The sequence below is a fragment of the Micropterus salmoides genome, unplaced genomic scaffold, assembly GCF_014851395.1.
Source record: "Micropterus salmoides isolate LMB-PRFRI ecotype aquatic unplaced genomic scaffold, ASM1485139v1 Ms_hic_scaffold_1297, whole genome shotgun sequence".
Taxonomy (NCBI): Eukaryota; Metazoa; Chordata; class Actinopteri; order Centrarchiformes; family Centrarchidae; genus Micropterus; species Micropterus salmoides.
The window spans coordinates 15,647-31,173 of record NW_024040371.1 but is presented as its reverse complement, the minus strand read 5'-3'; the positions used below and the strand labels follow the sequence as shown (position 1 = coordinate 31,173).

Here is a 15,527-nt window from a genome sequence, read left to right as displayed (position 1 = left end):
TAGCGACAGGTGCGGATAGATTTTATCCAGAGCTACAATCACATGCAGGTTAGCTTCGAGAGCACCGTGGCCGATATCATTTTTAGGACCTTCCTTGCTCCGAATCGTCCGAGTGTTTTGCATTATGAAGTTCACAAACGCTCTGTAATGTTAGCAAACGGCAGTTAGGTGCTCGCTGGCTTGATGGCCAGCCAAGCGGTTTAGGGATTTTTAAACATAACCAGTTCACTTGGGTCTTCAGTTAGTCTTATCTTTAAGACAAAGGCTAAGCTAACAGCCAACGTTCATTTAGCAACCTAAATAGTTAAGCCAAACAAAGTAGGTCAACAGTAATCTGCTGCTATCGCTATCTGGTCCATTGTCCCGAATTATAGTCATGGTATCTATAAATGCTAAATTCTTGCAACTGCACTAAAAAGCTGAGGTATAGATCAGTAAACACGCCATATTTAGAAAGAACATGCCTTTGTTGTTGTCTTGTTCTTTTAAAAATGAATTGCTTCATTTCCTTAACGTTACAGCCAGTGTGTTGAATGTGGGTCGTTTTAACTTAACGTTACTGTTATACTACTTTTAGATTATTGGACAAAGTAATCAGTCAATTAATAATCCTATCAGAACAAACCTATATGATTCTCTCTCACACACTTCTTGCCCTGATAGATAGACTGACATGGCAGAGAGAATGGCAGAGATGGAGGAAGACATTGGAGATGTGCCAGCCGGAGAGGATGACAATGACTCAGACAGAGATGAAGATGACAGGCTGTTTGCTTGGATGGTAAATGACGATATGGATGAGGACGAGGTGGAGGATGAACAGCCCTTGGACACTGAAGCATCCGAGTCCTTTGAGTTGGATACCCCAGCTGAGCGCAGTGGTCATATAGCAGTGGTTGACAGAAACATCATGTATGTCTGGGGTGGATACAAGGTAAGGAGTTTATTAGATCCTACATCTGCATTTTTTATTATATTTACTAACATTTTCCTCCAGTCAGCATTTTTATTTAAATTATATTTACTCTCCTCTGTATAAGAATGCTCAAAACAACGGATTCTATGACTTGTACCTGCCGAGAAGTGAGATCTGGACATACAACATGGAGTCAGGAGTATGGTAATAGCTGTTACATTAAATTTGTCATTTGCACGCAAAGTCGACAAAATAAAGAAAACCTTAATGTTCACAGGACAAAGCATTTAGCCGGAGGTAACCTGCACACATCCATGTCGGGCAGCTGTGGGGTTTGTGTGGATGGAGTCCTCTACCTATTTGGAGGTCATCACACCATGGGAAACACTAACAGGGTACAGTTTGTCTGTTGCATTAAACAATTTTTTTAACATCCAGATTTTTTTGTTTGTTTTGGGTTTTTTTTAAATGAGTGCATGATGTTGAAACACAAGACCTTGAGGTGGGTCAGCCTGCTGAGTTTGCGATCCCCTTTCAGATCTCCTGCATTCTGTGCTGTGCTTTGCAGATCTACCGCCTGCCCCTGAGAGCTCCCAGCCTCGTTTGGGAGGAAATGAGGGATCTGAAAGGACTCCCTCCATCCTGCAAGGACAAGCTAGGGTGCTGGGTTCAGAAGAACAGGTGAAGGATGACTGTACCAAAATGCCAGATATCGGCTGAAAGATTAATCAGACTATCACTACTGACCCAGTGTGCTTGGGAAAGTGGTAATAATTACAGCAAGCTACTTGACAAATAAGCTCCCCAGTAGGAAGCTTCAAGATCCCAATTCAAAAAGCTGTACATATTCTTTTCCATGTGTCGCCAAGTCCTCATGGTGGGAATTGTAAATAATAGAGTACAGTCTAGACCTGCTCTATATGAAAAGTGCAATGAGATAACTTTTGTTTTGAATTGGCCCAATATAAATAAAACTGAATTGATTGCATGGTTAATTATGACTTCAGTGAAGACAATCTTTTGACACAAAATATTCATTTAAATAAGTTTTATTTTAAGAAGCAAGTTTACAAACTTTCCCTTAAAGTGCCTTGAATTTTAGCTTGTAGATGCACTGATCAAATGTCATAAATGAACTGAAACTAGGTTTCTTGAGTGTTGAATTACATTAAATGTTGGCCATCAAGAACTGAGTTTCAGCCATGTGATCATGTTAACCATAGTTTGGGTGATTTATACACAATAGATGCATAAAGGTAATTACAGATTTTTAACTTGGGAGCGATATTTTAAATGTTTTGTCTGATATTGTATTTGTAGACTTATATTCTTTGGGGGCTATGGCTATGCTGCACAAGGACCTTATCAAGGGACTTTTGAATATGATGAATCGTCTTCACTTGCGGTAGGCAAACAAAAATCCTCTTCACATAATGAACAATGACTTTAAGTGCTGAATCTTTCAATCAGTGTATATTTCTACATTTCATTAGTTTAAAAGAAAAGCTGCCCCTTAATAGCAAGTTATTTAAAAAATAAATATTTTGTTTGTTTTTTGCTGCTGCAGTGGGACAGCCCTGGGAGAGGCTGGAACAACCACATCCATATCCTGGACCTGGAGACATCTACATGGAGCCAGCCTATCACTACGGTAAACACATGTACAGATGCTACCAACTTTACCTCACATGTTTATATGCTTTTTCAGATATATTGGAACTCTTTAAGACTAAACTAAAAAAATTATTTGACATTAATAAATATTTTCTCTGTGTTGGTGTGGCTTGATGTAGGGGAACACCCCATCACCCAGAGCAGCTCATGCCTGCGCCACAGTTGGTAACCGAGGCTATGTGTTTGGTGGACGATACAAGGTAAGGAAAATAAAACTAACAATGCAACATGTGTGTGTTGAGCCTCTTTTGTTGTGAATTCCTGTCATATGGTTGATATTGCTGATTTTGCCTACCTCTGCAAAAGTGTAGTCCCAGATTTGCGAATTCATTCTCCATCTCCATCGTTCCACAGAACTACAGGCTAAATGACCTGTACTACATCGACTTGGACACGTGGGAGTGGCATGAAATGTAAGTGTTCTTTTCATTTACATAGGCCTTCCTGCAGAATAACCTGACAAGAGAAATTAAATACTATATTATCAGGACACCTTTTGCGAAGGACAGGAGGGCATTGATGCTCATTATTGACAGTCATCCTCTAACGTGCATCTACAGTTACACATCATCTATCAATTGTGTTCTTGTAGGAGCGTTCCCCAACATGGTCCTGTGGGCCGGTCTTGGCACTCCTTCACTCCTGTGTCACCAGACCACATCTTCTTATTTGGAGGTTTCACCACAGACAGGGAGACACTGAGTGAGTCTTGACACTTGTTCTGGAGTAGCAAATAAATCCTGGCCACCTCAAAATGGTCGCTGGTCTCAGGAAGGTATCCTCTGTTTTTCAGGCGACGCTTGGCTGTACTATGTGAGCAAAAATGAATGGAAGCCTTTCAAACACAGTCACACAGAGAGACCAAGGTAATTCTGTCATCTTGCACTCGTGAACACTAAGGTTTGTGTGCTTGTAGATAAAGTTTCCAGGGGATGGCTGCTCATGTGGATTGAGGGTTTGTGAAAAATGTTAAGTGAACACACACTATGTAGACAGTAGTTGAAATTGTGCTGTGTGTATTTCAGGCTGTGGCACACAGCGTGCTCCGGTCCTGATGGGGAGGTGTTTGTGTTTGGAGGGTGTGCCAACAACCTGTTGTCCAATCGCAGAGCTGTAAGCTGCAAGTCATGTCTTGATATAATAGTTGTTGTTTTACATACATTAAAAGCTTTTCTACTGAATTTGACTTTTTTTTTTCTTTTTTTAACAGGCTCATAGCAATGAGTTACTAGTTTTCAACGTTCAGCCTAAATCACTAGTTCGGTGAGTGTGCAGAAGTGAAGATGATGCTCTACAATTGGGACTTTATTTTACACCAGAAACTGAAATGTTCTTATTATATTGTGCTTATATTTGCCTGTCCCCACTCCCCAGGTTCTGTATGGAGGCAGTCCTGCAGCACAGGGAGCGTTTGTCTAGTTACTGGGACTGCTTACCTAAACACCTCCTGCACAGCCTCAAACAGAGAATGGCACATGTCAATACAATGGGCTCGTAGGCTGAGAGGAAGCCATCAATCTACTCCGGAGGATTACTGTGTGTGTGTGTGTGTGTGTGTGTGTGTGTGTGTGTAAGATCAAAGATCAGTGTCACCCTCAAAGCAGGTAGTCCTATTGGAGTGTTAGTTTAATGTGTGTGTACACATACAAAAAAAAAAAAATCTAAGCAATAGTGAACAGCTGTGGAACTGTTGGAGATAGGTACTGACTGGCACACAAAGGTTCACAGGCGATCCTCAAACTCTCCATTACCCTTTTCTGTTAATTATCTTATATTGAACTCTTGCAAAGACAGTAGAACCTTTTAGTGGAGTAGCAGTGAAGGTGATGCAAGTCCTGCACTACTTTCAGGTTAGTTTTTGTTCAGCTTAATTTTTTCAAGAGAACTTCTTTTATGACTCCCTCTTAAAATGTAATATCATGGTTTTGTTTCCATATTTGAAGATAAATGTATACATGCTTCTGTACTGGATAGGAAAACAAGAGGGGGGTTGGGGGGGGGGGTAGTTTGGAAAGGGGGCAGGACTTTGGCTTTGTGTTTTCGCAAAGTCCCTTTTCACCATGAGTATAGTAAATCTTGTAGGTATACAAGAGTCAAGGGCAAAGTTCTGCTCCTATAAACAAACACACATGCCAGTCACTTGCTAAAACAGAACCAATGTTAAATATGTGTCTAATGTCTTAACACTAAATGCAGTGGTGCAAGGCTGAAAGCTTTTTGTTTTTTTAGGGAACCTGTTGCTTTAATGTTGAATATTGGATAGTTTTCACAGACCTAAAACTACTGCTTTGTTACGCAAGACTATCTACTCTGAAGCCACAGAAATGTTTATTCTTAGTTTATACACACACTCTTGTGAGGAAATATGGGGGTTCTTGTTCTCAAAAAAAGCTTTTAAACCTTTTAAATTGTAATTAATGGCTCCTGTAGTACTTTCATTTAATCAACTTAAATACTGCGAGTGTATTGGATGTTGAGCCACATTGCACTGAAATGCCTAATGTCAGTAGGGCTTTATTTGTATTTGCCTGGTTTGCACAATGTTCCCTTGGTGTTTTTTATTGTAGAATATGGTGCATAATGTTACTTTATACTCAAAGAATAAACATATACCATAAACTGTTCTGTTCAGCTTTGTTAATTTACATATTTTCATTTCAAACAAATTGTTGGTCAACTAATACATTAAATCTTAATAAAATTATTCATATCCAAACAGGAACACTGTACTGTGTGACAATCAGATCTTTAACCTGTAACTGTTTGAAATGTAGATTAGTCCCACTGAACTGTAGTTCTGTGTTTAATATCATAATTCCACACTTGTTGTCAGGTCTGTATTCACCCATCTCTCATTTCTTCTTGGCAGCCAGCAAGTTTGGAGCAGACACTTTAACTTTGCCCGGCATGTTTCTGGACAAATCAGTATCCTGCAACACAGGATGATATGAGAGGGGGATTATAACATCAAGAAAAACAAACTGCCGTTCTTTTTTACCTGTTAATTATATGGTTAGTCTAGAAATTGTCAACACAATTTCTATTTTTCTTGTCTGACAGTCTAGTACCTAATCACAACAGATAAGCAGCACATCTTTACATTTAATAAGCTGGAAACTGAATGTTCAGCATAAATAATAACTCAAGTTGTTGAATTATTTAATTATCAAGAGTGCAGATTCTTTTTCAAATTGTTGTAAATCCAATGTCCACAATCAATCATTTCAACACAACAAATGATTGTAAACACTTTATTGAATTTAGAGTTACCTTTCACAGAAAACTATAACCCAGTAAACTTCTTTACCTTGACACTGCGGAACAGGTCTTTTTCTCTGGTTGATGTCTCTTTGGCTTTCATAAAGCTTAAAACTGCAGTGCGTGCAGCTGGTAGGAAGAAAAAAAACCTGTTAATTCTAAAAGTAAAAATTTTCACTGTAAAACATTAAGGAAAGGTCTTATGTATATTCTAATGGATCACTTTTCTTACCTTTCCCTTTCTTCTGAGAACCTGGTGTCAGTTTCACCTTATGTCTGTGGAAAACAAATGACTCATTAGCCTGAGCACTCTTCACTTTGTCTCATACACACACAAAAGTTAATTGCACGTACTTGTGGTTGGAAAGGGCGGTGTATGGAGCACAGACTGGCACAGCAAACATCAGTACATCTTCAGGATGAGGCTGGCCTGTCAGAGAGGTGAGCAGGTTCTCTGCTTCCTGAGGCAGCACAGAGGACAGCTACAGTTAGACCAATGCAGCAGTAAACTTACTGGTGGGTTAAAATGAATGATGCAAAATTAATATGCATTTATCCCCGAAATAATCTTTGAATAATTACGAATATAAAAGAGACAATGATGATTTATTTCTATTACAGAACTATTTGTCCACAGTTAAATGTTTACATTAAGAGCCCACCTCTGCTCCGGGGTTGTCGTGGTCCACGTCGTCTTCCTGAAAGAGGGGAAAGCATTGATGATGAACAAACATACAATACAAAGCCCACGTAAAGTATGTTTACTGCATACAGTAGTATCTAATTCTATACAAAAACACAATTCAAAAGACACAAAGGGACATTTTGATTGTTCTCTTGGCAGGTAACTTTGTTAACATCATCAGACACAGTACATTTCAGACACCAGCTGGATCTCTGACATGTGTCATGTACCTTGTCCTCTTGTTCAGCAGGACCTCCCTCCTCTCCAGGCTGTCGCTCCTCATTATCCTCCCCTCCTCCTGTCTGCTCTGGCTTCTTCGCTGCATTTTCCACATTACGAGGTTTCTGGGACGGTTTCTGAGAGGGTGGTTTCCTCATGGCTTCCTCTTTCCCCTTGCCCTTCTTTCCTTTCTTCCCCTTATCCTTCTCCTCCTTAGTGGAGCCAGCTGACTGAGGAGGAAAAAACAGTTGTACTGTTATTTAGTGGGTCACTAAAAATGTTGCTGATGGCTATGTCCCTGTACAGTACACAATAACGTCATTTTTATTCTACCTCACCCCGAGCAGCTGCATCATCAGCTCCCTGTCCTCTTCATCCTGGTCTTTGTACTTCTCTTTGATCTTCTTTAACTTGTTCTGCAGTGACAACAGGGAAAGAATACACACAGACACAACACAGACTGAATTATCAGATAAGTTGAGGTTCAATATTAATCCATCAAATATCAAAAAGGTACAGGTGTTGTTTATAAAACCTCAACTCTATTAGAGATGTTTCTTCCGTCGTGTCTAGAATAATTTTTATTGTGTTACAGCATTTGATACTGAAACAATTTTGTACCAATAATTATACCAGTGTTGTTTGTCTCCTTATCCCTTTTAAATATACTATGTTTCATTTTTTTCTGTATGTTTTAGTCTCCACATATTCTTGAAGGTTGTATAACTTGTTTTTAGATTTGAACACAACATCTTATCTTCACACTTTTCCCTTACCCTTTGGCCTCTTTTTAGTGGCTGCTGGGAGGGGCCTCCTCCACCTTTGGATCCCTGATCGGCTGCTGATCCACCAGATGAAATCTCTGTCTTCTCCTCTGTGTCACACTCTTCCTGTTTCTGTTTCTTCTTCTTCTCTTCTCTAGTGGCAAAAGACAAAAACACCTGAGGATTAAATCAATGACTGGCCGATCAGTTTATAAGTGCTACATTAAATATAGTCTCCTGCATCCGCTTGTTAAGCAAAGACAAATGTCCTCAGTGTCTTAATTCAACATTTTAAATGACTGCATACGGTAGTAACCAACCAAATGTCTTAACACTACCTGTTGCTGAAAGCCCATTGTGGAATCAGTACATGAGTAACTAAGTATTTTATTCCTTTCACTCACCTTCTCTGCTTGGCAGTCATGTGTTTCTTCGCCTGTGAGTCAACCTCAATCTGAACAGAATTAAATGAATAAACATATGAAGATATGAAGATGAACATATACTTTTAAGATTTTACTTTGATGAAATTGCTGTAATGTATGTGGCCTGAGATGGCAACCAATTACCTGAGTGGTTGCTTCCTTTTTGAAACCAGGGTTCTGAGCGCTCCTTGATATAAGAGGAGACAATTTCATTCAAGTACCATTCACTGTCATGTGTCAGTGATAGTCTGTGTTTAATTTGTCCTGTGTGTAGTAGTGGGCGCATTACCTGCTGGGCTGTAGATGAGAGAGGGAGATAGTCGTATCTGGAAAGCTGAATTCTTCACTTTCTTTCTCATCTTCGTTCCCACTGTCGTCCTCACTACCCACCCCTCCGTCTGCCTCCAGGTTGTCCTCCTCAGGAACAGCGGCCAGTTCTCCACTCGCACCATCATTCCCATCAACCACCTTTTTGATCTTCTTTTCCGTCTCTCCGTCTCCTCCCGCTCGCTCCTCACCCTGATCTTCATTGCTGCTGTCATCACCTGCAAAGGCGATGGAATCGGTTACAACACCTGAATATGGTTGATACATACACTTTAAATTAAATTGTGTGTCTGCTACCTATCAGCTCCTCTCCCTCCTCTAACAGCTCAGCAGTTCTGGATGAGACATCCTCCATGTCCTCCTCTAGAGTCTTCATCTTTCTCTCCCCTCTGTGCCGAAACACACTCTGCTCGTCGACCTGCAACGGAGACAAGCAAGAAACTTAATTTTTGAAAATGACTGAGTTAAAGCTGGATTCACAGCTCATGGTAGTATTTTACCTTGAAGAGGAATCCAAAGCCCATAATCAAGTAAGAAGGTGGCAGAAAGTTTTTTTTTCCTGGAGAGAAATAAATCAAATGTTAGGTCCTCTGTCAGACATCACCATAGCACATACACTTCTCATATTTGGCTCGGGTGCTTTACAAATGTATTCACTTTAAAAGGACCAGTGTGTAAGATTTAGGGGGATCTACTGGCAGAATATGGCAGAAATGAAATATAATATTCATAAGTATGTTTTCATTACTGTATGATCAACTGAAAATAAGAACTTATGTGTTTTTGTTACCTTAGAATGAGCATTTTATTTCTAAAGACAGCTGCATTATTTATTTTTTCAAGTCCTGCCCCCTACTCTGCCTCTGATAGGCTAACCCTAAACCTACCCTACCTAACCAATTTAACTAATGGAGGGAATGAGTACAAGCCAATCTGAGGCAGAGTTGTGGAAAATCTGTTGTGAAAAAAAAATTAACACAGCGGGTCCGCCATGTTTCTCTAGTAGCCCAGAACGGACAAACCAAACACTGGCTCTAGAGGGCCAAAGACTCTTGAAATTTTATACGCCCAACGACGTTTCTCCTACACGTTGGAAAGGGGAGGGTGAGGTGAGAGGTATCCAGCTCGTTGCAATCTGCAACTTCACTGCTAGATGCCACTAAATCCTACACACTGAAACTTAAAATTTTACTGTGTTGTACCTCTGATCATGAAACTTCCAGTGGTCAGGTACTCTCCAGTGGGAGCTGTCTTAGACACCTGAACAGAAATAATTGATAAAACACTGCTAATTAATAATAAATAATGCCAACATTTCTACTACATCAATGTCACAATAAAATTATTTCACTGCTCGTATTCTGTTTTTATTTTTATATATAACACACTTTGTACCAATAAGTTAAAGTTACTCTATGGAATTTTTGCCTCTAGAAGCAATATGGGGCAATGTTTTTGTTTGTATGTAACACGCTAAGGAATGTTACTTTCCACCAGCAAAGGTAAGGAAAAAGTATAATAAGAGTTGATGAGAGTATAAATATTAGGCCTTAAGGACATATACATTTAAACACTTCAGGGTTTGCCTCTTGGCTTGTACACAGCAAATATGCTACCTACTCTAGCAACCCCTTTGAGCCTGTCATTAAACACTGAGTATGGATCGCAGTAAAAACAGACCATTCCCCGTGTTATAATAGGAATTGTCTGAGAAATTAATTGTAAAAGACAGAAGTATTAACAAACAAGAGAGAAAACAGACAGATAATCACATAATAAGGAAAATTAACAATTAGCATTCAGTATGCGAGATACAAATTAGATAGATAGATATATAGATAGATAGATAGATAGATAGATAGATAGATAGATAGATAGATAGATAGATAGATAGATAGATAGATAGATAGATAGATAGATAGATAGATAGATAGATAGAATTAAGCATTACAAGCTAGCTGATTTAGTTGTGTAATACTGATTACTCACCTGATGATGATGAACCCACCAGGCACTGGTGATGATTTTGGCATCCCAAGCAGCACTGTAGCACACAGACATAGTGCCAGCTTCTGTCAGGGTACGAGGAGGGATAGGGTCGCCTGGAGCAGGAAGATGGAAAGGCAGAGGAGGGCAAAGAAACAAAAACAAATGAGTGAAAAAGTATTTCACAAACTGAAAAAAAAAAATGGGTCAAATAGCGTAGAAGCCACATGGTCTACCTGAGGGATTTTTGATGACACAGCTAGTCGCTCCGTGGAGGTCAGCGTGAACATAGATATCACCTAACAAAATAAAGGTACACATTCAGGGATAAACCAGCACAGTTTGAAAGGTGTGTACTTTTTAAAAAGGTAAGAGTGTGTGTAGACATTCATTGATTACCTGCCCGAAGGTATCGTTTGACAATCATCTCGTTCTGCTGTTGATCCCTTCCTGCAATGACCAGATAATTCTCTGAGCTGATGAACCATAAGAACTTCTCAAACCTGCCAACAGGGGAGAAATGGTTCAGAGAATAAAACGTTCCACTGCTTGTAACGTAAAAAAAATAAATAAATACTGAACCAAAGTCTGAATATGTATAGGTACATGATGGTAATGTGTGTCTTACCAGTAGACTTTCCTGGCCTTCTGAATGGTGGTCACAGTCTGAACCTCTTTCAGTGTTTTCTGTGTTTTTTTCTCTGCAGATTTCATAGCCTTAAATGACATTATATGAACATATGATCACTTGTCAACTGCAAAGCTGTCCTGTGGCATAAATTATATTCCTTAGAAACACAAATATAGGTATTGCTTTGATCCTTACACCTTGGCTTAAACCTGAGTGTGGAATAAAACAGCTTTCCTACCTTATCTGCTGCTTCGATGGTTTTATGTTCCTTCTTTTCAGCAAAGCGTTTGAAGTCATAGTACCTAAAAAAGCCCAATGAAAAGGTCTATCAGCTGTAAAAACAACACTTGTGACTTTCCCCACACAATGCTTAGTTCTAGGCCTACAGGATTACATGTGAACCTACTTTTTGGCATTGGCATAAGCCGACAGGCCAAGATCCACATCCACCAACATGGGCTTGTTCCTTAGCAACTTCTTGTTCTGTCCTTTGTCTTTATTTTTGTTTTTCTTCCCTTTCTCCGTTACTGCATCTTTTTTCTCTTCCTCCTCCTGGTCTTCCTCAGAATATATGGATTCCTAGCGGAGAAAGGACACACATGAGCCAAGAGTTGTCTGTGGTACTGTCTGTGTCTGCTTTTCTGTGTCAGTGATGGCCTCACTTTAAAAGCATGGTGATATGGTTGGTCTGCAGCTTCAGCTCCTTGATGGCACAGGCCACAGGGTCTCCAGCAGCTTGTGCTTCCTTGACGATAGTGCCGATCTCAGTCCAGTCTACCTGATTGGCCAGTGCACTGCGCACAACCTGCAGAGCCCTCTCCACCACAGGCAGGTTCATCTCCACCAGTTCACCCTTTATTCTGTCCACCTCCTGCAACACACCAAACAAGATTTCTTGGACATGTATTTCATTTTGTGCTGCATTTACAGAAGCTAAACCTTGCGAGTAATGCTGACCTGTGCTTGGTGCAAGGCCTCCAGTCTCTGCTCGTGGTCCCTCTTAACATTTTCCAACTTCTTCAGAGCCTGTTTCTCCTGCTGCAAGGCTTTCATGTCAATCTTCTGACTCTCCATCTTAGAAAAGAACTCATCCACTGCCTGAGTGAAAGAACACATTCATATCACATTCTTGCAAAAAAAAAGGTGTGAATTCACATCGTAATAGAGAAAGGACCAATATTCTTCCCAAACAAGGCATCGAGAAATAAAACCAAACAAGCAGCCATACTAATATTTACCTTGTCAAAAGTGTCAAACTCCAAATAGGGACTCTTTGCATGCTGGGCAAAGAGGAATGGGTGGAATTCATCATATCTGTAAGTAAACAACATTGACGTGAATGAATTCACCATAATATAAATAACCAGCTGAAAAAAAACTACGTAATGTATTCTCCTATGTGACAAATTGTGCGTTAAACAAAACAGGACATACGTGAGCAGTTCTTCGGCTGGTTTGCCAGGAGTTAAGCTTGGTTTCTTCTCACTCTTTTGAACAATGTAACCCTTGAATTAAACAAAGGAGAGTTTGTGAATACCAGTATAACAGATCTATTACAGGATCGAACTAAAAGCCCCTTATTGCAGATCTCTTACCTTGCCACTGAAGTTTGCAGTTTTCTCCATATATGTTTCTGCAATCTGCAGAGCTTCCAGGATTTTAGGTGCAACTGAAAAAGCCGCCAGACCAAGTACTATGTTAACAAATAAGTATTTACAGATTTACAGAATGGATTTGCAGGAAAACTAAATTACGAATAAAAAAATCCAATCAAAAAGCAGACAGGTCCGTTACTGTAATTAACCACATGTCAACAACCTTTACTCCAGCAGCTCTACCATACCTTGGGCAGCATCAACTTGGGTGTCAACTTTGACGGAGCCCGGCAGTCCTGCCTCTATCAAACTGTGTTCTATCAGAGTGGCTCCATAGGCTGGAGAGGTGTTTGGAAAGGACACAAAACATGGTTCAGTCAGTTTATTTTCATTGTAAAAAAAAGTGTAAGACACTTAAACCGAAGAGAAATTCACATGTATTTATTTTAGTGTAACAATTCAATTTAACATATCAGAACTGGTTGCTTATCTACTTACGAAGGTGAGGGTTCAAGACCCTTTTCACTTGGTCTCCATTCTGTGCTTTGTTGAGGATTTCAGTAAGTCTGCATATAAAAAAGCATTAAGAGGGGAAAGGTTTTCTCTGATATAGGAATGATATACATTTATTGACTTCTGGTGGATGCCCGTTTGGTCCATGTAAACATGTGGTTACCGCTCTAAACTGATGAGAGGTTCAGGGGGTCGGGCGCTCTCTACAGGGTACCGCTCTCTCACAGCAATCTTAACATCTTCTGCCTCTGCTGTACGAAACCGCAGCAGGTTCAGTATGTTGTACTCATGGTCTGCAAGAATGATGTTACCCTGAAGATGGACCATCCAAAAACATACAAACAAAACTACATTAACATGCATCAATGTCATTGTTCGGATCAGAGCTGAGATGATCTGAACAGCACACGATGATTTGTTTAAGTCTGATATACACAGTGTTTTCTCACCCTGTCATACAGTTCAATAATCAAGTGGTAGGCAGCCTCCTCTGAGCCAAACTGGATGTCAACAATCCTGTCAATCCCGAGCTGCTTAACCTGGGTCAACCGGCGCGTCTTCAGGTGTTTTCGACACTACGGAGAAAGTTGCTTTAAACATCATCACAACTTATAGATAAACAAATACAAATCTGGTAAGGGATTTGTGGGGTGGGAAAATAGGAAAATATATTGACATAAATATCTAATCTGTTTAGGATAGAAAAAACACTGACTGGTTGATGTTCATCACAAAAAATGTCTGCAGATACATCTGCAGGAAGCCTTGTCACTGTTGCTGCTTTGAAACGATGTTAACATGCCTCCTTGTGAGTTTCGAGACCTAAATCTCCTCAGACGCCATGGTCTTCTCTAAATGTTAACACATTTCTCCCATCCTAAATGACAGCTAATCTAAACCAAAACCATTACTAGCTAGAGTTAAATATCTATCTATTATTATACTTTAGAGAATAATGCAGTTGAAAGGCATCACTTCTGAAAAACCATACCCCACTCTCCCTTAAATACCAGTCATGTTCTGAATATACAACATCACCCAATGTAAATGGTCTGTATTTGTATAGCTAGATGTCAACAATCCACTCAAAACAGTTTACATTACGTCACATTCACCCATTCGCACACATTCATACACTGATGGCAGAGATTAATGTTCCAACTACACATCAGAACAGAAATAACATTCATACACTTTCACACACCAATTACCCAGCCACCAGGAGCACAAACACATATGTCAGTCTTGCCTAAGGACACGAACCACCGACCAGGGATCGAACCACCGACCTTCCACTGAACGGACGACCACTCTAACCCTGAGCCACAGTCGTTAATTAATAAAAAACTATTTAAAACAACATGTTACTGGCTAACATTACATGTACAGTATATTGGATTGTACTCTGCATGGAATAATAGAATTATACATGAATATTTTTTTGTTTTGATATTGGTGTAATATCGGCCGCCCTTCTTTCTAAATATCAGGATCGGTCATAGAAAAACCCATATCAGTCGACCACTAGTTAAAATTATACAATAAATACAAAAAAACAACCCAAAGTTGGACAGACGTTCTTACTTTCATTGCAAAGCCTGAAGGCATCATGTTCTTGGGCCATTCAAAGTCTGTGGAATGAAGACGAGTCCCAGACTCAACCAGGAGAACAGCTTTGCTGTCAGGCCTGAGACAACAAAATGACATTGAGTTATACACACTGACTGAAAGTGTTAGAATATAACTAAGTATATTTACTGAAGGTTTGTACAATTCTGAGGTACTCACACTTTACACGTTTATAATTCTACCCAACTACACACAGAGGTAAATACTGTACTTTTAACTTCACATTAATTTGACAGCTATCTGTTATAGATATAGATTATATAATGTATAATAATTTCTCACTGCTACATAATGGTTACTTTTATTTTTGATACTTTTTGATACTAAGTTTAAATAATAATTTGAATTTACTAATAATTGATTATAATTACAATTTTGAATGAAGGACTTATTAGTATATGTATGCTAATTTACTTTACTTCAGAAGCGATACGAAACACCATTAACTTGCAGTAAAACTTTTAGAGACTGAGGAGTTTTTTAAACTGTCCTTACTTTTGTAGACGGATGAGATACGTCTTGTTGTCGATGTCATACACGTTGTTTACTCTCATGCCAATGTAGCTGTGAAAGAATGAGACACAATAAAATGAATGGCAACATCTGCAGACAAATCCACATTAACGATGGTTAGCTTAGCAACCCAGCTACAGGCAATAACACAATCACCTACTTGGCATTGATCTCGGCAATAACTGCCCTGATATCCACAGTGGTGAATCTTGTTTTCATGGTAACCGAACAGCTCGCTACAATCACAAAAAGAAAGGTAAACACTGAGGCAACAAAATCACATTTCTAGTGCACCATCAGCAAGGAAAACATGCAGAAAACTGCCGATCATGCGCACAAATTACCTGTTTTTACGGAAGCCGACGTGGAGCAAAATGAGCAGGTCCACGCCT

At 39.6% G+C, this 15,527-nt stretch overlaps 2 protein-coding genes across 4 annotated transcripts; one reads left to right on the top strand and one right to left on the bottom strand.

The window, feature by feature from the left end:
* The first annotated feature begins 28 nt into the window (after window positions 1-28).
* On the top strand, window positions 29-5,204 carry LOC119900183 (kelch domain-containing protein 2-like). 3 transcript variants are annotated; one of them, XM_038714943.1, is made up of 14 exons: window positions 29-48; window positions 664-934; window positions 1,041-1,120; window positions 1,194-1,311; window positions 1,455-1,597; window positions 2,237-2,321; window positions 2,484-2,567; window positions 2,710-2,790; window positions 2,945-3,003; window positions 3,183-3,292; window positions 3,384-3,456; window positions 3,616-3,703; window positions 3,801-3,853; window positions 3,965-5,204. In XM_038714943.1, exons 2-14 carry the CDS (start codon window positions 674-676, stop codon window positions 4,086-4,088), a joined length of 1,359 nt encoding a protein of 452 aa, XP_038570871.1. In that variant the 5' UTR covers window positions 29-48; window positions 664-673; the 3' UTR covers window positions 4,089-5,204. The 3 variants fall into 3 exon arrangements, with proteins under 3 accessions (XP_038570871.1, XP_038570870.1, XP_038570872.1); XM_038714942.1 differs by lacking the exon at window positions 29-48 and adding an exon at window positions 163-318; XM_038714944.1 differs by lacking the exon at window positions 29-48 and adding an exon at window positions 173-318 and having other exon boundaries at window positions 1,485-1,597.
* Window positions 5,134-15,456, bottom strand: LOC119900182 (nuclear export mediator factor Nemf-like). Its single transcript, XM_038714941.1, is given in 33 exon segments — window positions 5,134-5,520; window positions 5,898-5,977; window positions 6,081-6,124; window positions 6,203-6,309; window positions 6,511-6,546; window positions 6,764-6,982; window positions 7,091-7,168; window positions 7,529-7,670; window positions 7,921-7,970; window positions 8,086-8,128; window positions 8,231-8,486; window positions 8,566-8,686; window positions 8,769-8,827; window positions 9,471-9,528; window positions 10,258-10,370; window positions 10,491-10,553; window positions 10,654-10,757; window positions 10,883-10,971; window positions 11,124-11,187; window positions 11,292-11,454; window positions 11,457-11,464; window positions 11,548-11,756; window positions 11,843-11,983; window positions 12,124-12,199; window positions 12,320-12,390; window positions 12,481-12,554; window positions 12,729-12,818; window positions 12,979-13,046; window positions 13,157-13,305; window positions 13,443-13,568; window positions 14,578-14,680; window positions 15,118-15,186; window positions 15,296-15,456. Coding segments are annotated over 33 exon segments (3,210 nt in total). The 5' UTR covers window positions 15,355-15,456; the 3' UTR covers window positions 5,134-5,442.
* Window positions 15,457-15,527: the final 71 nt, after the last annotated feature.